Source organism: Lemur catta, chromosome 1, assembly GCF_020740605.2.
Source record: "Lemur catta isolate mLemCat1 chromosome 1, mLemCat1.pri, whole genome shotgun sequence".
NCBI lineage: Eukaryota > Metazoa > Chordata > Mammalia > Primates > Lemuridae > Lemur > Lemur catta.
In genome coordinates this window covers 77,522,182-77,547,150 of record NC_059128.1, presented here as the reverse complement: position 1 = coordinate 77,547,150, position 24,969 = coordinate 77,522,182, and the positions used below count along the sequence as shown (strand labels likewise).

The window sequence follows — 24,969 nt, the reverse complement described above, 5'->3', positions numbered from 1 at the left end:
AAAATTAGCCGGGCATGGTGGCGCATGCCTGTAGTCCCAGCTACTCGGGAGGCTGAGGCAGTAGGATCGCTTAAGCCCAGGAGTTTGAGGTTGCTGTGAGCTAGGCTGACACCACTGCACTCTAGCCTGGGCAACAGAGAGAGACTCTGCCTCAAAAAAAAAAAACAAAAAAACAAAAAAAACCACACAAATAGGATGGCAAATTGTTGTATATGGAAATTCTCACTTTAAAGAAATACTGTCTTCAAGACACAATATGATTGCAGCTATGGGAAAAAACCACCAGTGCACAGACAACGTAACAGGAAGAAAATTTAACAAAAATGTACATTCCTTCTGTACAATTAAAAAAAATCTATGTTCAAAGTATTTTTAATATGATTAGGAATTGTATTACTAAAAAAATTGTTTTAAATAATTCTGCCTTTCTCAAAACAGCATATATGTCTACTACAAGAGATTCTTGGCACCAGTAACCAGTTATTTTTCTGAGCCAAAAGACAGTAACTTTTACAAAATAAGGCTCACAGAGTGCTCAGTAAACACTTGGCAATGAGCGAGTTTAATGTGTCAGCTGAGGACCATTTCCCAAATACACCGAACACATTAAAAAAGGCAGAGGATGTGACAGTAAGCTTTGGTCACAATAGGTGTATGAATTTGCGATGAATCACACAGATTAACTCAGGGAATTAGGCACTTCTTACATACCTTTGACAATGATCAGTAAATGTTTAAGTAGCTCTAAGTTTTCTCTGCAGCACTTATTCTTTGGCCAAACTAAATTCCTCCTCCAGGAGTGCTGACTGGGTACTTCTGCCTCTCTCTTTAAAGTGTGAATCTGATAAACACATATACACACGTCCGTATCTCCTGACATGATCTTCCTACTCCTTTTCCCACTTTCTCTTTTTAAAAATGGGGTTTTTCCCTCTCTGGTTAAAACATCATATACTCCTACTGTGGAATTTTAAAAAAATTCAGTAAAATATAAAAAAGGAAATAACAATCATTTACAATCTCACTGATCTTACACAGGCATAGTTTGTTACACTTTCTTCCATCTTTTTAAAATGGGTCTATCTGTGTAAATAACAATTTTAATACCATTGAGATAAACTACACTGGTTTTTAGAAAAAAATTTTTTTTTTTCCTGAGACAGAGTCTTGCTCTGTTGCTTAGGGTAGAATGCAGTGGTGTCATCATAGCTCACTGCAGCCTCAAACTCCTGGGCTCAAGCCATCCTCCTGCCTCATTTTCCCAAGTATCTGGGATTATAGGCACATGGCTAATTTTTCTATTTTTGGTAGAAACATGTTCTCACTCTTGCTCAGGCTGATCTCAAACTCGTGGCCTCAGATGATCCTCTCTCCTTGGCCTCCTAAAGTGCTAGGATTGCTGGTGTGAGCCACTGCGCCCAGCCTGCACTGGTTTTTAAAGTTTTATTTTGTTTTATTTTCAATTGACATGTAATATTGTGCATATTTGTGGGTACAGAATGATATTTCAATACATGTGTACATTGTATAATGATCAAATCAGGGTAATTAGCATCATCTCAAACGTTTATCATTTGTGTTGAGACTATTCAAAATCTTCTATTCTAGCTATTTGAAAATATACAATAAATTATTGTTAAGGCTAGTCACCCTATGGCGCTAGAGAACACTAGAACTTACTGCTCCTACCTAGCTATAAGTCTGTATCCCTTAACCAACCTCTCCCTATCTCCCTTCCTGCCAACCCTTTCCAGCCTCTAGTAACCACAGTTCTACTCTTTACTTCTAGGAGCTCAACTGTTTTAGCTCCCACGTATGAATGAGAACAGCTGCACCGTTTTTGTATCTGATTTTTCCCCCCTAGTTAACACCATATCATGGGTTCCCTTTGTCACTGGAAAATTTGTAAACTTCCATTTTTAATCAGCAGCATTATAATTCACCATTCCAAATACGCCTTGTTTTCCTTCAAGACCCAATACTCTCTGGGTCCTAATAGTCCGTGCAAACCTTTTTTCCTGACTATTTTTCTATGGCCTTCCCCAGGGCAGCTCTGTTCCTTCCTCATCCCTGTCTCAACCCCAACGCTGTTGGTGGATGCCAGACGGAGCTGGCTTAGATCGAATTGGGTCCCAAGCCTTGAAGCAACCGAGGTACAAAGGGACAGATTCAAACAAAGCTTTGCCTTCCACATCACTCGGGAGTCTTCTCAGCTTAAAAAGGAGGCCACAGAAACAAATCCCTCAGCAAATTTTTTAAAGGCTTAAGCCAGAAGCTAAGATGCACCCAGAACAAGGGGAAATTTAAGAGGAGTGGGGGGAGGAGGAGGAAGTGGCAGCCCCACCCAACTCAGGGATGGAAGGGAAGGTTCTAGTAGGATGACTGTAAATGCCCAGAGAGGCAATTAGATCTAGAATCTTAATGCTGACTAGTTGAAGGGACTTGGCTGACAGGAGGAGGAGGGAGATGGATCCGGGTGAGTACTGGGAATTTATTCAACTTTTCTGAGGTGCTGAGTCAAGAACGGGGAGAAGTTTGGAGAGGTTAGAGGGTGAACAGAAGAGACGGGAGAGCCTAAATTGATGGTTGCTGGTTCATTGTGTAATCTGGCTCCTTCCTCCCATTTCCTCACCTTCACTTGGACCTTGGGGCAGAAATCATACAGCCATTCATTTTCTTTCCAGAAGTCGTGAACAATCTTTTCTGTAAAATCCTAGGGCTGGAATTGCCTTGGGAAGTTGCGGGAGGCCCACACAGAGCTTGGCCCTGTCCCCAGCTGCCCTTGGGTGCTTAGGAGGCATTTCTGTGGCTCACCCTGGAGCTGTGGGAGGACATCTCTCAGCTCCTGGACCTTTCTCTCACCCCGCTCTCCTCTGGCTCCCAGCTCCCGATTGGGAGTTACAGCTCCTGCCTCTGGGCTTAGGTCCCTTTTTGGCTGCCCTAGAGCCCCTGCCAGTCCTCTGCTGGCAGTGAGGAAACAGGCTCCCACAGGCTGGGACACCTGGCTGACACACAGGGCCTGCCTGCGGCAGAGGGCACTAAACATGGATCATCAGTTTCTTAAAATCATATTCTAAATCGTATATCATAGAGAAAAATTAAAAATTAGAGATGTGACTGGTTTTTTAGTACCAGCCAGAGTATAATAGAGAAGGCTGAAGAGGTTTGCTTGTGTGCTAGATCCCAGGGTATTTTTGTGGTAGATTCTAGGGTATCTTTTTTCCTTGGTTATCCTTAACTAGAGTAAACCTAGAATGTTACATAATATTTTTAAATAGTATGCTTTAATTAAACAAGTAATATACGAAAACATATGCTTGTTGTAAACAGTAAAAAATTAATACAGTGGAATTAAAAAAGTCTAAGTTCCCCTTTACATACATAGATACTCCCAACCCTGCTCCTTCCCTGGAAGAAACATCATTAATAATTTGATCAACTGCTTCCAAATAATACTAGAGTATGCAAAATCATTTGTTTTATACAAATGAGATTACAAAATACATGTTATTTGATGACTTGTTTTTTTAAAAAACTTAACCATATATTTTAGAAATCTTTCTGTGTCAGTGCATACTGATTTATCAAAAATTTGTAGTAACTATAGTTTTCCATTCTGGGCATATAACCAAAATTTATTTAATAAATTTATTAATTTGTTTACTTTGTTACTATCCCTTATTTATGGACATTTAGATTGTTTCTAATATTTTGCTGTTATAAACAATGCTGCAATGGATACCTTAGTTAATATAACTTTGTAAACATGTGTAAATATTTTTATATTAATGATTTCTAAAAGAATAACTGTTGGATCAAATGTAATATCTGCTTTAAGTTTTGATGAACATTAACTGATTTCCTCTAAAAAGTCTGTATGAATTTACACTCTTACCATTAGTATATGAGACAACCCATTGTCATATATGCTCAACAAAATAGATTATTGTTATTCTTTTAAATATTTTTGAATGGATCAAAGATGGATCTCATTGTTGTTTTAGTTTGCATTTCCATGATTATAGCAAGATTTCTTCATATTTATAATAACTTTTATATATTAGGGATATTAAACCTTTGTTACATATGAAGCAAAAGATCTAATGATTTAACCTGTGCAAGCAATCTGGGAATACTTTTCTCCTGTCAGCAACTATTTGAATTGCTGGGTACTCTGTGTAAACTATCAAACAATATAGTTAATCATGTAGTCACCATCAAATGAAAATAACGTTCCAAGGCAACAACACAGTAGTAAGTGACTAACTGAATAGTAACTCAGAGTCTAAGACATTGCAGAGTAAAAAGACAATCAGGTGGGTCCTGGAGCTGGTTCTGTCCTGACCTGCTGAGCTACCTTAGGGCTTTTGCCCTCTTAGGCATTTTAGGATGAGGAGGTTGAGTCAGAGCTGCGGTTTTCATTGTGTTCTTTGGACCCCTAGGGCTCTACAGAGAAGCCTGGGGGTGGTCAGAATCCCTGCCTAGTTCTTCGACCAAGCAGCTCCTCTTAGGTTTGTTTATTATGCTTTGATTTGAAGAAAGCATAGTATTCACTTACTTGGGAAAAAAAGCTTGAAAACCTCCAGACCAGCACCATCAGCCAGAGGTTAAGAGTTGGGTTCTAGAGTCAAACTGTCTAGGTTTAAATGCCAATTTTGCCACTTACTAGCTAGGTGACACTGGGCAAGTTACTTAAACTCAGTGGTCATCTTTCTACACATCTGAAACATGGGGTTGATAATATCTCATTGAGTAGTTGTAGGGATTTAAGGAGATAATATATATAAAGCCAGGAGCTTAATAACACTTAGGACTTATTAGCTAGATATAAAACTCTTGTTGCAGGTGCTAAGATAGCCCCATGTTCTGAAATGCTTGGGGAGGATTTCATGGAGGAGGTGGATGCTGAGTTTTGCTTGAAGAGCAGGTACAATGGAGACAGAAAGAGACTGGGGAAGGGGCAGGGGCCATCCAGAGGTGGAGCTGGGCAGGATTTAGTTGAAGCCCACCAGACAAGTGAGGCAGAGTTTATGGGCTATTCGGAGATAAGACTGGATTTATATGCTGGCGATGCTTGAATATGGATATGCATAATGCTTGGCTAAGCATTATGGGCTATTGAGAGATAAGATTGGATGGACATGTTGGGACCACACTTTGAATGCTTGGCTAAGGAATTTGGACTTGAATTTTTAAGTAAGAAGACATTTTTATTCTCACACACTTGAAGAGGCACAGAATACTGCAGAAATCTCATCTTATAGGAATCTCCTCATATGCTCTCACACAGATTGTACCTTTTCACATTTTTTAAAAGAGAAGAAATGAAAAAGAATAAAATATTTGTGAACGTCCCCAAACTGACAATAATAACGAGAAGTGGAAAAAAAACCAAGCTGGAATAAATGCAGGAACAAAGGCAGGAAAAGGGAAGGAGCTGAGTGCGCCTGGCATTTGGCAGCAGGTGCCAATCCTCTCTGTCTGCTGCCTGGGAATATCTCACCGTTTGCCGTCTCCACCTGGAGTTTTCCGTCCTTCACCCCCAGCCTGACTGCCTAAGACCTTACGGCAGACCTCACTCCTTTAACTCACCCTGTCTGCTTCCACACTAGCTGGGGCCTTAGGAAGCCCTGCAAGTCAAGCAATTTCAACAAGTAAAATTTATTAGCTCACCACATGCCCAGGGATGCTGGTCCCTTGCACACGTAGGGTGGTCCCTCTTTTCCTCTTGCCAACACTTGTGTTTACATCCTCATCTCCTTATTAGCCTTTGGCCCAGATCCTTTCAACAGAGCTCCCACTGCCCTGCCCGACCTTGTCTTTTTTCCCTCAGGTCTGGGCTAAATACCACAGCCAGATTAATCCTGAAGTACAGCTTTGATCCTGCCACTCCTGCTTAAAACTCTGCCTTTAATCAAGTTAACACTTTCCCCTAAATACAAAAAGAATACACGTTCAAAGCAAAAGCTTGGAAAACACCAAAAAACTTAAAAATTTCCCCTAATTTCACCCCCGAAAGACAATCTGTAACCTACTGATTTTTAGTCTTTTTCATTTTTCTTTTTAATATCTCATGGATTATCTCCCCATATTCTTTGTTCTTTTTTGTTGTTGCTGTTGGCGTCCTCTTTGTTCACTACATCAGATGAGAGGAATAAAGTTTATGTAGCCAACTCTTATTGTAGGAAATTTGGGTTACTTTGAAACCCTTATGTGTCCATTTTTGCACACAAATGATGATTTTCTTTGAAAAAATTCCTACGAGTATTTATATTTTCAGACTTTCTTATGTTTTGTGATAAATACTGGTAAATTGCCCTTAGAAAGATGCTAACAGTGGCCGGGAGCAGTGGCTCACGCCTGTAATCCTAGCCCTCTGGGAGGCCGAGGCGGGTGGATCGCTCGAGGTCAGGAGTTTGAGACCAGCCTGAGCGAGACCCCGTCTCTACTAAAAATAGAAATAAATTATCTGGACAACTAAAAATACATATAGAAAAAATTAGCCAGGCATGGTGGCGCATGCCTGTAGTCCCAGCTACTGGGGAGGCTGAGGCAGTAGGATCCTTTAAGCCCAGAGTTTGAGGTTGCTATGAGCTAGGCTGATGCCATGGCACTCACTCTAGCCCAGGCAACAAAGTGAGACTCTGTCTCAAAAAAAAAAAAAAAAGAAAGAAAGATGCTAACATTTTATCCTCCCATCTGGGATAGATCTACCCATTATTACTGAATAAAGCAGCAGCATCTTGGCCTGGGGTCAAGTCCCTCCTCATCCTGGCCCTGTCACCCTCACAGGCTTTGCCCCCAGGTCCCCCACAGCCCCACTGCCCTCCAGCCGGGCTACTCTCCTGGGACTTCATGCACACGTGCATTGATCCATCCAGCAAACACTGCCACCAGGGAAAGGAGGAGATTGTGAAGGTCCAGGGGGCAGGCTCTGGAGCCAGCCTACCTGGGTTTAACTCCCAGCATTGCCCAGCACCTTCCTGCATGTCACCAACAGTATTGACACCTCCATTTCAGAGTGGTTGTGAGAATGTCAATGATTTCAGAGATGTAAAATGCTCTAAATGGTGCCTGGCATAGAGCAAGTATCCCATGAATTTAGCCATTGTTATCTGCAATTAGGTACCATCCTCCATGCTAGGCATGGGGGATCCATGCTAGGGAAGATGGCCAAGGTCTCTGCTTTTGTGGAACTAATTCTAGATACTAAGTGCTCTGCAGAAAATAAAGAGGGTGCTGTGATAGCAAGTGATCAGGGGGCGAGAGCATCGTATTCAGTGGGCAAAGAAAGCCCCCGTGCAATGGTTACCTCTGAGCCAAGACCTGAGTGGAGAGATAGGGCCAGGCATGACAGCATGGCTGCGTCAGGGTTGGTCTCTCCGAGGACAGGAGCTTCGCATCTCAGAACTCATCGCAGGCAGATGGTTGTTTTTAGTGTCTCCTTTCTTTTTTTAAGGGCTGATAATACATTGGGATATATTTTGATCCTTTTATACCTTTGTCTTTGTATTAGTCAAACAAGCACCAGGAGTCTTGTGGCTGGGGCTTACCTCTCCTCTTAACTCATGTCATTAACTCGGTGGGACTATGGCCAAGTCAAGAAGGCCGTGTGAGTGCTGACGTGTTTTTACTAATTTATTCTGCTTGATTTCCTGCTTTGTTGAATCTCTTCCTGATCCTCTTGGCTTTCCTTTCCTGCTCCCTTTAAAGCCCTTCCTTTTGTTGTTTTAAGTCATTGTCTCCTTGACATGAAAAGCACTTCAGTGAACCGAAGGCATAATTATATTGAGTGGAATGAAAAGGAAACCTGAGTGTCCCGTTTCTCCATGCACTGCAACCTTGGGCATCCAGAGAGGAGGATGTCTTCCTGCTTCCTCTTCCCCTTTCCTTCCCCAACTCAGAGAAGCCTGGGTAAAGGGAAAATGGGGTTGGCTGCCTTAGGAACTATGCTTTGAGCTGTGACCAGCAGCCGGGAAAAGGCTGCTCCGTGTGGCTCTTCCCTCCTGTGGAGGGAGGAAGGGCTCCTGTGTGCTCTTTACTGCCTTTTGGGTCTACGACCTTTCAGGGTGGAAAGGCCACCGGAGTTGTGTGTGGGATGGAGAGGCTTTCTGTGAAGGCTCAGTGGTCCTGGTATGAAAATTTCAGGCCCTTCAGAAACAAATAAGATGCAACCAGTTTCCAACAGGATCTAGGCCAGCTGCTTTCAAACTTTGACCGTGACACACAATTTACATCATGACCCAGCTACATGTAAAATTATCCATGTTCTTCCTCTGCGCTATGCATTGTGATATTTTCCAATCTATTCTATTTTTCTTAGTATTTGCCACCTATCTCTAAATTGATTCCACAGACTCCTGAATGGGTTAGACCTGAAGTTTAAAAAATGCTGTTAAATAACTCAAAGGCATTTTAGATCTTTTTCTGAATATTCTGGTTCCAATAACATATCTATTTAAGTACCCAAATTACATCAAGAGGTTTAAAAACGTCTTACTGTTTGATCTGGTAATTTACCTTTGATGAATCTACCTCAGGAAAGATTGTTATTAGGAGGGGGTTCAAGGGGCCATCGGGCACAGTCTGTTTTCAGCCAGACATTTGATAAATTTGTGGGAAAGATGAAAATATGAATGCTGAATTTGATTTTAGACTGTGAAGGAAATTCGAAAATACCTAATTCAACTTCTTAATTCAAAGAATTAGCTGTTGAATAGCTACACCCAAAGAGTATTTCTTAACAGCTCAGTGTTAACCTGGAGGAAAGCTCTGACGATACTCCACTGGCCTTTGGCTTAAACCCTGATGCTTAGAACCATCTTATTACCAATGACTTGGACGAAGTCATGGAAGACAGTTTAGCCAGTCTACAGATGGCCCGGTAAAGCATTTGAGTCAAAGAATTAGGATCCAGACAGTTAGGAAAGATGCAAAAACATAAAGAACCTATGTGGCAATTCAAAATGTAAATGGTACAAAACGCTGGAGCAAACATAAGGTTTCCTCTGGGGTGCTGTTTAGCAGGTTTCTTGGCCTCTACCCACTAGATGTTGGGACCATTAGGGGTCTCCCCCCAGTCAAAAAGGTTTCCAGACACTGCCCAATGTCCTTCTGGGGACAAATTCCCCCTGTTGAGAACCACTGAGATAAACTGATGTACTACTAGGCAAAAGACCTAATGGATTTTGTTGATAGTAAATGTGATTATAAACATTGCCAGCAAAAGTAGCAAAGCAAATGTAATCTGAGGCTGCATTAATACTATTGTTAATACTAAGAATAACTGATAATTACTGAGGGCTTACTCTGTACCTGGCACAATGCCAAGGCCCTTACACGTGTATCCTCACTTAATGCCCCAAGGACCCTATGAGGTAGGAGCGCAATTGTCTCCATTTTTCAGAAGAGGACACTAATGTATAAGCACATTAAGTAACTTGCTTGAGGTCTCACAGGCAAGGTGGTAGACCTGGAGCTGCATCATTCCTGAGCCTCCACACATGCCCACTGTGCAGTGAGAGTTTTACAACCATACGCTAGGTGTACACATACAGTAGCACCCCAGGAAGCAGCCAGTGCCCTCCTCATAGACCTGGATGGCTGAGAAGCAAGAAATAACTTACAAGTTACTATCCTAAAGTAGGACTTGCCTGTAGCCGAGGTTCCAGCCTCCAGTCACCTTGTTGACTTAATTAATACAAAATTCTGGTATGTTTTTTTCTTATATCAGCAGCATAATAGAGTAACTCTTAGAAGGATGTCAACAAACGTGGTTAAGAGCATGTGGTGGCACTTCAGGAGTTAAATTTCAGTTATCTGGAATTGTTTCACTTTTGGGGACTGCAATCCCTGAGCTCTGTGGCTCCAGGTCCAGGTGCAGAAGACACCAGGATCAACCTTCCCCTTCTCAGCCAGGACCTGCTGAATTGCCCCGAGGCTGAGGCATGAAATGAGAGGGCAGGGTGGCAGAAGGCCTAAAAACTGGACAGGAATCTTACCTAAGTCACGGCCAGGTGGCACAGAAATGACTGAGAAATGTCAGGGGACACCTGAGCCCAGGGAGTGGCAGCTGGGCAGTGACCTGTCCCCTTCTCTCCCCTAGTGGCCGCCTTGGAGCTCAGGTCCGTGGACCTGCAGAGTCCCAGGAACAACAAGCAGCACCACACGCAGGAGATGGGCCTGAAGCGGCTCATTGTGCGCCGCGGCCAGCTCTTCACCCTGCAGCTGGGCTTCAACAGACCCTTCCAGCCCCAGACCGACACCATCAGCTTCGTGGCTGAGACTGGTGAGTTCACCCCGCCCCAAGGCCCTGCAAGTTCCCTCAAAATGGGGGTGTTAGCAAAGTCCACCTGCAGGGCCCCTGCCTCTCCCTCTGAGCCACCCTCCCCTCTGTTCTCCTGGGAGCACCCGGGAGCCTCATGCTCAGGACCCTGTAGTGCTGTTAAGGAAGGATCTGGCCAAGTCAGCACGCTGAAGTAGTGGCAATAACAGCCAACCTTTAAATACACAACAAGCACTGTGCTAACACTTCACATATGTTATCTCATTTAATCTCCATGACAAGACTTTCAGGTGGGTACTATTATGATCCCCATTTTACAGATAAAAAAAACGAAGGCCCAGAGATCTTGTTTGTCCAAGGACACCCAATGGCAGTAAAAGGCAAAAGGATTAGCAAGTAGTGGGAGATGGTGAGGGTCCTTTCAGTCCCCCTGGAATCATATACCACATAGGTTTTTTGAGCTTCACTTTGGGACCATTCTCTCCTACACAGGACCTGAGCCCTCAGAGCTGCTGGGGACCCGGGCCACGTTCGTACTCACCCAGACCCGGCACGGGAATGTCTGGAGTGCTTCTGACTTCACTACGGACTCCAACTCTCTCCAAGTCTCCCTTTTCACACCAGCCAATGCAGTCATTGGCCCTTACACTCTGAAGATAGAGATCTCTCAGGGCCAAGGTCACAGTGTAACTTACCCTCTGGGGACTTTCATCCTGCTTTTTAACCCTTGGAGTGCAGGTAGGACTTGCTCACAGGTTGTAATGCTGACCTGATCCATTGGGAAGGCTCCGTGAGGTTCCCTGGAGAAAACCCAGAAGATAAATCACTGCATGTAACATATTACCATGTGCTCTCAATAAGAATCATCTTTACAAAGAATTTTTAACACTATGATGAGAATATTCATAGTGTGATGTTAAGTGAAATAGCTCAGGAAGTATAACATGATGATCCTAACTGTGTTAAATATATGTGTATAGAGAGAGCATGCAGAACACACCACAGTGTAATGGTGGGTGTCCTGAGGAGTGATTTTCATGGTCTCCCTTCTGTCCATCTATATTTTTTGAATCTCTACAATAAGCTTGTCACTTTTACAATCAAGGAAAGATAATCTTTTTTTTTTTTTTTGAGACAGAGTCTCACTCTGTCACCTGGGCTAGAGTGCCATGGCATCATCATAGCTCACTGCAACCTCAAACTCCTGGGCTTGAGCGATCCTCCTGCCCCAGCCTCCCGAGTAACTGGGACTACATGCGAGCACTACCACACCTGGATAATTTTTCTATTTTTTGTGGAGATGAGGTTTCACTCTTGCTCAGGCTGGTCTCGAACTTCTGGCCTCAAGTGATCCTCCTGCCTCGGCCTCCCAAAGTGCCGGGATTACAGGCGTGAACCACCACACCCAGCCAAGATAATCATTTTTTAAAGTATAGATTATATTGCTGGCCTCTAGAAAAGCACATATTAGACTTTTAAGGGGGTCCAGTCTTAATTTCTGTTGTCATCAACCCACTGACTGCTCCTCCTGTCTTCCAGAAAGATACTGTCATTACCGGTTTTTAATTTTATTACTCTATTTTCTGGTTTGGGGTTTTGCCCCTTCCACTACTCTTAACTGCTCAGAGGATGATGTCTACCTGCCAAGTGAAATACTGCTGCAGGAGTATATCATGAGGGATTATGGCTTTGTCTACAAGGGTCATGAAAGATTCATCACCTCCTGGCCCTGGAACTTCGGGCAGGTAACACTGTCACCTGGATGTGGGCCTCGGGTGGGCTCGTTAGAGCTGGTCTATAGGCAACTGTTAGCTCATGAAGGGCTGCTGACAGGGCCAGGGTGTGAGGTGCTGGGCCAACTTTCCTTCCGGTGAGAGGGTGACGAAGGATGGGGACAGGCCTTTCCTCTTTAGTTTTTAATATTTTATTATGAAAGGTTTAAAACATAATAAAAGTAAACAGGCTACTATAATGAATCTCCATGGACCCATCTCTCAGCTTCAATAGTGATCAGTGAGTCTTGTTTCGTCTACACCAGGGGTTTGCAAACTATAGCCCACGGGCCAGACGGGGCCTACTATCTGCTTTCGTGTAGCCCACAAGCTAAGAATGGTTTTCACATTTTAAAATAGTTGAAAAGGAATTTTAAAAGAACCCTATTTTGTGACATGTAAAAATTATATGAAGTTCACATTGTGGTGTCCATAAATAACACTGAGTGGAACACAGCCATGTTCATTCGTTTAGATGTGTCTGTGGCTGCTTTCATGCTACAACAGCAGAAATGAACTGTTGAGACAGTGGCCCTGTGGTCTGCAAAGGCTGAAATATTTACTCTCTGGTCCTTGGCAGAAAAAGCTTGCCCATACCTGGTCTATACTCCTCCGTCTCCCCACCTCACCACTGGATTTTTGGGAAGCAAATTACAGATACCATATTATTTAATCCAGTAATACTTCAGAATATAGCTCTAAAAGATGACTCTTTCTGAAAAACTTAACCACAATACATGATCATAACAGAAAAACAATGAACAGTAATCCCTTAATAACATCCAGTCCATGTACAGAGGAGGACTTTGGCTACGGTCAACCTTTCCACTCTCAGTCATGGCGAGTATAGTTCCCCCCCGCCCCCAATGCCATCTCAGTCCTGTCCCCAGACTCCAGGAGGGAACAGTTGGGGGAAGCGGGGAGCCTCGCTGAGGAAGATCACTTTTTCCCCATTCTCCAACTGTGGCAACTTGTGAAATTTTTTAAGACAGAGATGAATACCCGTGCATTTGGCAGCCAAAAGGGCTGTGCACACGTCATGACCATATGCTGTAAATGTGTGTCAGGAGCCTACCCTGGCCTCTCCAGGGCCTGCAGCGTCTGCTCTGAGCCTCTCTGCCTGATCTCGAGACTCTCCACCATCTTTTCTCTCTCCTCAAATGCCTGGCCCCACACCTAGCCCTATACTTATCTGATCTTTTCCTGTTCCCACAAGTCCTCCATATAGGAGACTAAGTCCTTGGTACCCACCATGCTCAAAGGCCTCAGGTAAATGTCCCCACTGTCCTCTCTTCCTGTCTGTCCCATCCTTCAAAGTCCATGGGCTCCAAAGCCTTCTCTGATCTCTTCAGCCAACAGGGATCTCCCACTCGCTGAATTCTCTGTGTATTTTCCATCAGAGCCACACAGTTTAGTTGTCCAGCATTCTGAATCTAATATATTCCCAATTGGATTTATAAGCTCTTTGAAGGCAGGACCTTGTCTTATATTTAGCCCCCTCCAGCTCCCCACATACACACCATCCCTAAAAGTCTGTTAGTGACTTGAAGTTTCACAATTCTAGACATTTTTGCTCTTCTCTTTTATCTCTCTTGAAATCACTTGGAAGTTTGAAGAGGACATCATAGATATCTGCTTTGAGATCTTGAACAAGAGCCTGTACTACTTAAAGAATCCGTCCAAAGACTATTCGCAGCGGAACAACGTTGTATACGTGTGCAGGGTGGTGAGCGCTATGGTGAGGATGGAAACTTCCCGCCCTGCCTGAGAACAGTCTGTGCTTCCCGGGCGCTGTGGGAACCCACCTGTCTGTCCTTTGCAGATCAACAGCAACGATGACAATGGCGTGCTGCAGGGGAACTGGGGCGAGGACTACTCCCGGGGGGTCAGCCCGCTGGAGTGGAATGGCAGCGTGGCCATCCTGCGGCAGTGGTCGGCCAGGGGCGGGCAGCCTGTGAAGTATGGGCAGTGCTGGGTCTTTGCATCTGTTATGTGCACCGGTGAGTGAAGACACTCACGAGTCCTTAAGATAACCCTTGGAGGTCAGGCTGTGATTGTCTCCATTCAGATAAGTTAACCGTGCTGGCCTATGGCCCCACAGCCAGGGAGGCCCCTGGGCTCCCAACCAGCTCATCGTACAGTCTCCAGGAATCCTGCACATTTACATTTACTGATGGAAAGTCACACTGTTATAACGGTCACCTGGATAGAGGAGCTTGTGGTCCTAAAGCACAGGCCAAACGGCTTCTTTCTGCCACCTGCTCAGGCTCCTCAGCTCAAGGTGAGCCCAGAGGCAGGTGCAAGCAGATGGTCTGAGACAGCCTGCCCTCCCAAATGCTTTTCTGAGCTTCTTGTGAAGTTGTAAGTAGAGACGTGCCACTTTGCTAACTGCCCTTAAGGAGCATGAATGTTTTATGCGTTATCAGTTATTTACAGTTCAGAGCAAAGTTGTTGATCAGATTATCTGTGAAGATGAGGGTAAGATGGAGAGTACTGTCTCCCCTTGCAAGGCCAGAATGCCTTCCACAGGGCACCTTGTCGCACTATGGACGTGGATAAACGTTTGCGGAACTAACAAGTTGACTCTGAGTTGGAGAAGGAAGGAGCACAGAATGGGGAGAACAGAGACAGGCACCAAAGACAAAGTTCTAGACTTTTCTGAGAGGGGCCACATAACCTGGCAGTTATGTACAGGTGCTGCAGACAGAGAAGATGCATAAATCTGAGCATTGAAATCAAGGGACCTCACTTTGCTTGTTTGTGAAATGGGGCTGAGGCTCCTCCGGCACTTAGTTTTCCCCATTTTGCCTTGGGTTGGGAAGGCCCCAGGCAGTGGCCAGGTGGGTGTTATGGAGGAGGCCTGGGATGAGTGGGAGAAGGACGAGGTCCTGACCTTGCTCCACCTCTGAGCCCCTCCTCGCTCCCAGGCCCTTGAGTTCTGGGGCTGCTGAGCCCTGGGAGATCCGCCCCTGCCAAGCTGCCTCTGGCCACGTGTGGCCCAGGTCCGGCTTCCGCACCTGCTAAGAATTTGTGATGAGCCCAGGAGCTGAGCTGAGTGGACAGGTGACTGCAGGAAGGTGGCCCTCTTGGGAGCTATTCAGTGAATCAAAACAAAAGATTGGTTACTCTCAATAGTCCTTTTGCTTTTCAAAGCATTGTAATCCTCCCAGTAGCCTCAGTGGGGGCTGTCTGTTCCTCCTGGGAAGGAGAGGGGTGGAATAAACCTCTCTTCGAACTCTTTGCCACACTGGCAGAGGTGGGAACCTAAGTACCCAAGGTCACACTTGGCTCCTGGCTTGATTTCATCCGGCTCTGGGTACGGAGGTGTGTGGGGGGGGCAGTTATGTCTGCTCTGTGGGACTAGCTCTATGAAATCTTAACTCAGCTGTAAAAAGCCTTAGTAGCACTATCCTGACAAGCCACAAGGTGGAGCTGCTGCCTTATTAAAGATGGTCGCTGCCTCTGGTGTGTGGTTTCCCCTTGTGTCTGATGTCTTCCTCTTCAGTCTCTAGAAGTCTATCCTACCCTTCTATCAATTCTCTGATTTCTTTCTTGCTTCCGCCGTAACTCTCATCTTTAAATAGAATTACAGATCCACAATTTCAGAACTGAAAATCATCTGGTCCCACTCCTCATTTTGTTATACACAAGAAACTAAGGACCAGAGAAGTTAAGCCACTTACCTCAAGTCACACAGCTTCTCATTTGAAATTGGCCATAGCAGAGGCCTAAAGTTTTTAAAATTTTCTTCCTAATTATCAAAAATTTTTGGTTCTCTGTTTTTAACTTGGAAAGCTGCCAAGTGGGAAAAGCCCTAAATGATAAATTGAGTTGTTAACTGTTGTTTTCAATGATCCTCAAATGACTTCTTTCTCCTTGTGGGATGGAGACCATTGATGGTGGGCAGCAGGGTTCTGGGCCCAGGTGCAGTGCTCTGGGACTAAAGAAGTTACAGGTGTAAATCTGCAAGAATCTTGGCTTCTTTCTCTCCTCTAGCTTAAGTTAGAAATATGCATGGAAAACCAATAATTCTGCTTGAAATGAACCCAGTGATTCTCTATTCTTTTTTTCTCTTTAGTAATGAGATGCTTAGGTGTTCCAACTCGTGTCATTTCCAACTTCCGTTCTGCACACAATGTGGATAGGAACTTGACCATCGACACCTACTATGACCAAAATGCAGAGATGCTGCCAACTCAGAAACAAGACAAAATATGGTGAGGGGCTTTGTCTTGAACAGGTCTGTCTATCCCAGACAGGGCAGGAAAACCTTGACCTGGATCTCTCTGGCTGTTGAGGCAATACTGCCCTGTGAGTAGCTGCTGATGCTTGGAGGATAATGCCCAGCCCAGTAGGCCATTCTGGCTAATTAGATCATCAAGTCAAATTCCCTCGGAGGTAGAAGACAATGTCATAGCATTCTGAAGCCTCGACCAATAATTTGCTCTGTGTCTTCTGAACACTGACCTCAAAAATCTTTATTCATCTTCCTTCTCTGAGTCTTTCTGTTCGTACCATTCTGTTTCCCTGTTTGGGGCAGGGCCAGGCCTTGCTGCCCCGTAATCCTCCTCTAGTCATTCGTGCCTTCTCCCTCCCCTGCCTCACTCCCTCTCTACCTGCCTCTGTATGTGTGTGTATCTCTGCTCTCTTTCCCTGGTCCTTGTCCAGCTGGTTTCCAGGTGAGACTCGTTGAGTTACACAAGAACTAGCTGCTGTCCTTGGAGCCCCCTCCCTGTCTGGGCTTCGGTGTCCTTGTCTGTAAAAGGAAGATAGTGTCTACTTCACAGGGTTGTTAGGGCAAAATGAGAGAAAGGCAGGCGAGCAGGGGTTTTCAACCTGGTATCCAAAGACACACTCCTAGAGGGCTGATTCTTCTCTGACTCAAGAGGCAGTGGTAGATATGAGAAGGATATAGCACCTATGTAGAATTCTGCCTGGGAACGCACAGCCTGAATCTAATCATGAGGAAACATCACACAAGCCCCAAGTGGGGCCCTTTCTGGTATAAATAAATACATACATACATACATAGGGTTTTAAAATGTCAGTGTAACAAAAAGAAGAAAGGCTGAGAAACTGTTCCAAGATCAAAGGAGACTAAAGATACTGAACAGCTAAATGCACTGTGTGATCCTAGACCGAATCCTTTACTGAGCGAGACAAGGATGCTATAAAGGACACTATTAGGTCAAGGGGCAAGACTGAAATGTATACAGTAAATAGATAAAAGTATTATATCAATATGAAATTTGCTAATGTTGATTGACTGTACAGTAGTTATGTAAGAGAAGATGCATATTCTTAGAAAATACACACTGAAGTATATACATATGTACATATATCCATATTGAGAGAAAGTAAATAAGGCAAAACACTAACAATAGATGAATTGGGTATATTCTTTGTACTATTCTTGCAACCTTAAGCTTGAAATTACTTCCTAACAAAAAGTAAAAAGAAACAATGCTATAAATCCCTCAGTGTGGTGTCTGGCACCTGGCAAAGCCTCAGCTAACATGAATCTTTGCCTCCTCACTCCCTCTGCAGGAACTTCCACGTCTGGAATGAGTGCTGGATGATCCGGAAAGATCTCCCGCCAGGATACAACGGGTGGCAGGTTCTGGACCCCACTCCCCAGCAGACCAGCAGCGGTGAGTGCTGGCCACTGTGGCAGGGACACTATGGCAGGGCCACGGTGCCAGGGTGCAGGCTCCGTGGGGAGCCAATAGGGTGACTTACCATGTGAGCAGCAGGCCAGAGAGGAGCGGCGTCTTCCCACTTCACAGCCTTCTGGAAGCCGAAGCAGAACAGCTTTGGATCAGGATTCTAACCTCGCCATCAACAGTGGGGTCAGCTGGATAAGTCACGGGCCCTCAGTTGTTTCCTCACCTGTAAAGTGGGGAAGATGATAATTGCCACTCCACAGGGCAGCTGTGCGGGTTAGATGAATGAATGGGAACACGAGTGCTTGGTAAACAGGAGGGCACCCCACGGGTGAGAGTCAGCGGTGACACTGCCCATGCCATTGCCCCACCTCCCCCCACCACAACCAGCTGCCCCTGGCCCCAGGTCCCCAGCCATCTTCCAACTCCCGTTGCCTCCCCAGGGCTGTTCTGCTGCGGCCCTGCCTCTGTGAAGGCCATCAAAGAAGGGGAGGTGCACCTGGCCTACGACACCCCTTTTGTGTACGCGGAGGTGAATGCCGACGAAGTCATTTGGCTCTTCAGGAATGGCCGGGCCCAGGAAATCCTGGTGCACAACACCAGCTCCATCGGGAAGGAGATCAGCACCAAGATGGTGGGGTCAGAGCAGCGCCAGGACATCACCAGCTCCTACAAGTATCCAGAAGGTGCCTGGACCCTGGGGATGCAGGCAGGGGCTGGTATAACCTCCCTGGGCCACTTGGGTGGCTCCAGGTCAAACCCATCACCATCTAATTACCTCTTCCTCATGGCAAACTCTCAGGGGTCTTTTCTGGACCCAGTTATGTAGCCCTAGGGTAGGATTGCCAGACTTAGCAGATAAAAACTCAGAGTGTCAGTTAAATTTGATTCCAGATAAACAAATATATTTAGTATAGTAATATAGTAATATATCTAGTAATAAATTAGTATACGAATGCCCCAAATGTCACATGTCACACTTATACTAAAAAGTATTCACTGTTTATCTGAAATTCGAATTCAACTGGGTATGATTTTTAATACAAGTATGTTCCAAATATTACATGCAACATACCAGACTAAAAATTATTGTTTATCTGAAACTTAAATATAATTTAATTGGATGTCCTGTGTTTTATCTGGTAACTCTATCCCAGGGTCACACGCCATCTCCCCGTGTCCATGGTAGTGGGGGCGGCAGCAGGGGAGAGGTGGGTGCTCGGCAGATGGGCCCTGGGGATCCCCATGGAGAGTGCGTGGTGGCGTTGGGCAGCCCAAGTACCAAGCAAGGCTCTGCTGTGTTCTAGCTGGGGAAGCCTGGACACAGCCTACTATCCCTGTGCCTCCATGTCCTCCTCTGCAAAACGGGATAACAGTACCTCAGAGGGCTGTCATGGGGGTTAAATGAGTTAATGCGCAGAAAGCACTGGGCACAGTGCCTCTGGCACATAGTGACCACTATGGAGAAGTCCACGGTGGGGCGTAAGTGTGAATTAAGCCTCAATGTCGAGTAGCCCCCAAGGGCCAGAGATGAAGCTCTGTTTAAAAGGTCTGAACATATATTTTAGAATAAGGATAAGGATGCTGGGGGTGGGGGAGAGAAGCCTCTGGCTTCTATGATGATGACAGTGATGATGGTGGCAATATTGATGACAAAGAACACTGCCGAGTGCTTACGTTCAGCAACTCACTTAACCCAACTTTCCTTGGCAACTCTATGAAGAAAGCACATATCATCCCTGGGTTACAGATGACATGACCGAGCACTGAGAGATTAAGGGACTGTGATAGAGGGAGGATTTGAACCCAGACCTGAGCAGCGCCACCAATGCCTGTGTCCTCAGCCATGACACTGCCCCCTCCCCACGCTGCGCCCCGTCACTGTGCTGTGCTCCCTCCCTGCACTGCTTGCTGTTCCTGTGGTCGGGGCTTCAGGAGGGGGCTGGGGGTTGCTGAGCGGCTTGTTCCCCCAAGAAGGTCTTTGGTCCTCTCCACTCCTCACCACTGATGCCTTCCTGTCTCTCCTTTCCACCAGGATCCCCTGAGGAGCGATCTGTATTCATGAAGGCTTCCAGGAAAATGCTGGGCCCAAAAAGAACCTCTTCATCGTTTCTGGATCTCTTGGGATCTGGGGGTTTTGAGGGTCATCCAGTGCGGCTGCAGCTTCACCTGGCCAGGACGCCCGAGTGGGGCCAGGACCTGCTGCTGATGCTGCGTGTCCAGAGGGTACCACACAGAGCCCGCCTTCAGGGGCCCATCCGACTGATGGTGCGCTTCTGTGCACAGGCCCTGCTGCACGGGGGTGGCACCCGGGAGCCCCTGTGGAGGCACATGATGCAACTGAACCTGGACTTTGGGAAGGGTGAGTACGAGGCAGGCCTGAGAAGGCACCTATTGGGATGGAGCTTTGGGCCGTGAACAAAGCTGGGCTGGCCCAGCCAGATCACGCAGAGACCTCCTCCCCCAACACATACACATTTCGGGCAGTGAAGCTGCCAGCTGCTGTACCTCTGATGCTACCTACCATGTGAGACACAGCAGTGAGCCCCAGGGTACTCTGTGCAGGGTAAGCACACTGTCTGTCTGTCTGTCTGTCTTTCACATACACACACAAATACTTTCACACACATAGACTCACACGTGTATTAGCTCTCATGTGAAAACTCTAATTTTTCCTCTCTCACACATGCACATTCTCTTTCTCTCTCTGACCCATTCCCTAGACTCAAGATGTTTTTCCTCTGTGCTTAGAGACACAGTGGCCACTCCTGCTGCCCTACAGCAATTACAGAAACAAGCTAACAGATGAAAAGCTGATCCGTGTGTCTGGCATCGCTGAGTTTGAAGAGACAGGGAGGTCCATGCTGGTCCTAAAAGATATCTCCCTGGAGCCTCCCCACTTATCTATTGAGGTAGGCATCTGGACAGAGGCGGGGGCCCAGGGGCTGTCTGACTCACCAAACCCAGGGGCTGGGTGTGCAGCAGCAAACAAGATGCTGTCCTTGCCTCAGACACCAAACTGATGGTAAAGTGCAGTGCGGCGTGGTCTCCTGTGTTCTGTACAAAGTGCAGGATGGGGCATGAGGGCTCCTCAGAGGAAGTGACATTTTGTGGAGATGCATAGGAAGGCACCGTATAGAGAAATGAGATGGATATGAAGGCATTTTAAGTAAGGAAATAGCTTTGCAAAGGCAAAGAGACAACAAAGGTAGTGACCAGCAGATGGAATAGAGGAGACAGATTGGAGAGAGGACATGAGGTCAAATTCTAAAGGTGACTGCTGATAAGATGGGGGTGACAAGAAAGAAGGAAACAAAGGAAAGTGAGATTCTGAGCTCAGATGCACGAGTGGCTGGTGTGGCCATTACACAAGGCAGGAATTCCAGGTGGAGGACGCGTACATGGAAGAGGGCATGTTTGTTCCCCATCTCCTGTTACCAGGGTTTTCCTTCCCTGAAGCCTCAACTCCCCACCTCCCCCTCCCACTATGAAAGACTTGCCCACTGCCTTCGCCAACAGCATGTCCCATCCCCACCCCAAATGAGATCTTGGCGGCTCTGTTATCATAAATCAGCTGGCCCACCCTGTGGTTTCCACCTGGGCACACTGTCGGTTGTCGGGCCAGCTGCTGCCAGGCAGCCTCCATGGTGGGGCACGCAGTGGGCAGAATTACAAGTGCAGACACACTCACCTGAAGCAGAGCCCTGGCCACAGCAGGATCCAGGCGCCAAGTAGCTTGCTAATTAGTCCCCGTCATTAAAGGACCTATGGTTGATTGTGTGACTGTCCTGGCTTCCACAGTTATTTTATTTTTTTTCATTTTTTAAATTTCAGAATATTAGAGGGGTACAAGTGTTTTTGTTACATGGATGAATTGTATAATGCTGAAGTCAGGGCTTTTAGTGTGCCCGTCACCAGAGTAGTGTACATTGTCCCCCATAGGTAAGTTTTTATGCCTCACCCCTCACCCTCTCCCCCCTTCTTGGTTTCCAATGTCCTTTACACCCCTTTATGACCATGTGTACCCATCATTTAGCTCCCAATTATTAGTGAGAACATGTGGTGTTTGTTTTTCCATTTATGAGATACTTCACTTAGGATAATGGTCTCCAGTTCCATCCAAGTTGCTGCAAAAGACATTTTATTTCATTCCTTTTTATGACTGAGTAGTATTCCACGGTATTTATATACCACATTTTCTTTATCTACTCATCAGTTGATAGGCATTTAGGTTAATTCCACATCTTTGCAATTGTGAATTATGCTGTAATAAACATTTGGGTGCAAGTGTCTTTTTGATAAAATGATTTCTTTTCCTTTGGGTAGATAACCAGTAGTGGGATTGCTGGATCAAATGGTAGTTCTAATTTTAGTTCTTTGAAGAATCTCCATACTGTTTTCCATAGAGGTGGTACTAATTTGCAGTCCCACCAACAGTGTATACGCTTTCCATTCTCTGCATCCATGCCAGCATCTATTTTTTTTTTAATAATGGCCATTCTAACAGAGGTAATGTGGTATCTCATTGTGGTTTTAATTTGCATTTCCCTGATGATTAGTGACATTTTTTCATATGATTGTTGGCCATCTGTCTATCTTCTTTTGACAAACTTCTATTCATGTCTTTTGCCTACTTTTTAATAGGGTTATTTGTTTTTTTCTTGCTGATTTTTTTGGGTTCTTTGTAGATTCTGGATACCAGTCCTTTGTCAGATATATAGTTTATGAACATTTTCTCCCATTCTGCAGGTTGTCTATATACTCTGTTGATTATTTCCCTTGCTGTGCAGAAGCTTTTTCATTTAATTAAATCCCATTTATTTATTTATTTTTGTTGTTGCTGTATTTGCTATTGGGGTATTAGTCATAAATTCTTTGCCTAGGCTGATGTTTGGAAGAGTTTTTTCTATGTTTTTTTCTAGAATTTTTATGGTCTCAGGTCTTACATTTAAATCTTTAGTCCCCAGTTATTTTAACCTGCTCTTTGACACCCTCGTTAGGGCACATGGGACTCGGTTCTTTTGTTTGAATTCCAGACAAGTCAGGGTGAGTGCCTCCTTCTCCTTGGATCTCTGGCCAAGCCGGAACAAGCCCCTAGAATGATCTGGGTGGTCAGAGCTCATTTCAGTTTAACATACATTTACCAATGTCCATCCTTTGGCTGGCACTGTGCTAGGAACAGGGGCTCCAGAAGCAAGCAGGACAGAATCCCTGCCTGCTGCTCACAGGCCATGGCTATGCTGCCCCATGACACAGACCTCACAAGTGAGGCACTGAGCAAACTTCTGCTGATGTATACGAAGACACAGCAATGTGGGGGAAAGATCTTGGTCTGGGGTCTGGGACACCTGGGTCAGGTCCTGTCTCTGCCATTGTTTCCTCACTGATGAAGCAAAAGGGTGGAATGACATCATCGATGGCATATGGGTGGCACACATGACACCACTTTCTTATGCCATGCCTGTGTCAGACATTACTAATCAATCATGATTCTCTCACTGACTCTGGATTTGTTCTCAGGATCCTTTTTAACACAGCCTTTCTAATAGCCACCACTAACTGATCAGAGCTGGTGCTTCATTTGAAAGTTAGTGGGCATCTCAAACCAGACAATAGGAAGGGAAACAGGTTTCAACTTGGTGCCAGTTCCTGATGGATGGTGGCTTCTTGAAATATTGTGACCTAAGATAGTCAGTACATGTATTGTTTTCTTTTGTTTTGTTTTTGAGACAGAGTCTCACTCTGTTGCCCAGGCTAGAGTGCCGTGGCGTCAGCCTAGCTCACAGCAACCTCAAACTCCTGGGCTCAAGCGATCCTCCTGCCTCAGCCTCCTGAGTAGCTGGGACTACAGGCATGTACCACCATGCCTGGTTAATTTTTCTATTTTTAGTAGAGACGGGGTCTCGCTGTTGCTCAGGCTGATCTTGAACTCCTGACCTAAAGTGATCCTCCTGCCTCGGCCTCCCAGAGTGCTAGGATTACAGGCATGAGCCACCACACCCGACCCAGTATATGTGTTAATATCAAATAGTCTCAGGTCATATTCTTCTCTCCCAACTGTAGCATTTTAGCTCTAAGTAGCAGTCCCTGGTGGTCACCAGAGGGATAGGGAGGCAGGTAACTGAACTGGAGTGCAGCAGCAGCCCACGGTGTCTCTGTCTTCTCTCCACACAGGTGTCTGAGAGGGCTGAGGTGGGCAAGGCGCTGAGAGTCCACATCACTCTCACCAACACCTTAACAGTGTCTCTGAGTAACTGCACGATGGTGTTGGAGGGAAGTGGCCTCATTGATGGACAGATAGTAAATAAGTAAGTGACACCACTCATCTACCTTGCCCATGCTGATCTCTGATAAGGGGTGCCTCGTGGGGTCCTATGACCCTTCTCGGTCTCCTGAAAGGTCCCTTCTGGCCCCCACTTTCCCATCCTCCTCAGCAAAGGTTGAGCTGGGTGGTGTTGGGGAGTGGGAGGTACGTACCCACCGAGAAGGGAAACAGAGCACCCACCCAAGCGGTGACCCCTCAAGACTCTGACTGTCTCTTTTTGACTTTCAGCCTTGGGACTCTGATGGCTGAACACACCATCCAAATTCAACTGGACCTCTACCCCATCAAAGCCGGACCCCGTCAGCTACAAGTCCTCATCAGCAGCAACGAGGTCAAGGAGATCAAGGGCTACAAGGACATCCTGGTCACCCCAGCTAGAGCTTCCTGAGCCCGCTGCTCCTGGTGCCCTTTCCAGCACCCTTGGCCCTGCCATCTTCTTTCCTACTCCTGAATGCGTTGTCCTTGCTCCACCTCTGTCCTCTCCCCAGACTGCCTGGGACTGAATGAAGCTCTCTTAGAACCACTGTGCACTCTGGGAAGAGACAATAAAGACGTCTTTATTTATCACCTGTGTTCTTGCTCCTGTGCCGACAAACCACTTACTGCTATTGGCTGGTCCTCTTGGCCTGGCTGCCAGCTATGTGGCTGGGCCCTACCTGCTCCTCCTATCCTCCCTCTCCTCCTTTAACAGCCTCAACCACAAAACAAGCCCACCACCATGGCCTCTAAAGCAGCCTCTCTGGACTGCAGGATCCCAGGTCTCTCCATGTAAGTTGTCTTAGTGAGACTACAGGCCTGGGGAGGGCAGCCCGGATGTGCTGGGGACAGCAACTGCAGTGCCATCGCCACTGACTACCCAGAAGCTGCCTAGCAGGACCTTTCTGCTGCCACCTAGAGCATCCCAGGAGAGCTGGACAGCCACCT

At 45.9% G+C, this 24,969-nt stretch overlaps 1 protein-coding gene across 1 annotated transcript; it reads left to right on the top strand.

Annotated features, from left to right (window-relative positions):
• The first annotated feature begins 2,461 nt into the window (after window positions 1-2,461).
• Window positions 2,462-24,614, top strand: TGM7 (transglutaminase 7). Its single transcript, XM_045539857.1, has 13 exons — window positions 2,462-2,476; window positions 10,106-10,288; window positions 10,778-11,023; window positions 11,912-12,030; window positions 13,667-13,795; window positions 13,880-14,057; window positions 16,136-16,274; window positions 17,605-17,708; window positions 18,164-18,406; window positions 19,756-20,082; window positions 20,472-20,632; window positions 23,895-24,028; window positions 24,274-24,614. The coding sequence occupies exons 1-13, from the start codon at window positions 2,467-2,469 to the stop codon at window positions 24,431-24,433; spliced, it is 2,133 nt and encodes a 710-aa protein (XP_045395813.1). The 5' UTR covers window positions 2,462-2,466; the 3' UTR covers window positions 24,434-24,614.
• Window positions 24,615-24,969: the final 355 nt, after the last annotated feature.

What these genes read in the sequence shown, in the direction of transcription:
- TGM7 (XM_045539857.1), top strand. An exon ending in TTTTAACCCTTGGAGTGCAG is followed by an intron (nt 11,024 to 11,911) that starts GTAGGACTTGCT and finishes TTAACTGCTCAG; the next exon opens with AGGATGATGTCTACCTGCCA. An exon ending in TCCCCAGCAGACCAGCAGCG is followed by an intron (nt 17,709 to 18,163) that starts GTGAGTGCTGGC and finishes TTGCCTCCCCAG; the next exon opens with GGCTGTTCTGCTGCGGCCCT.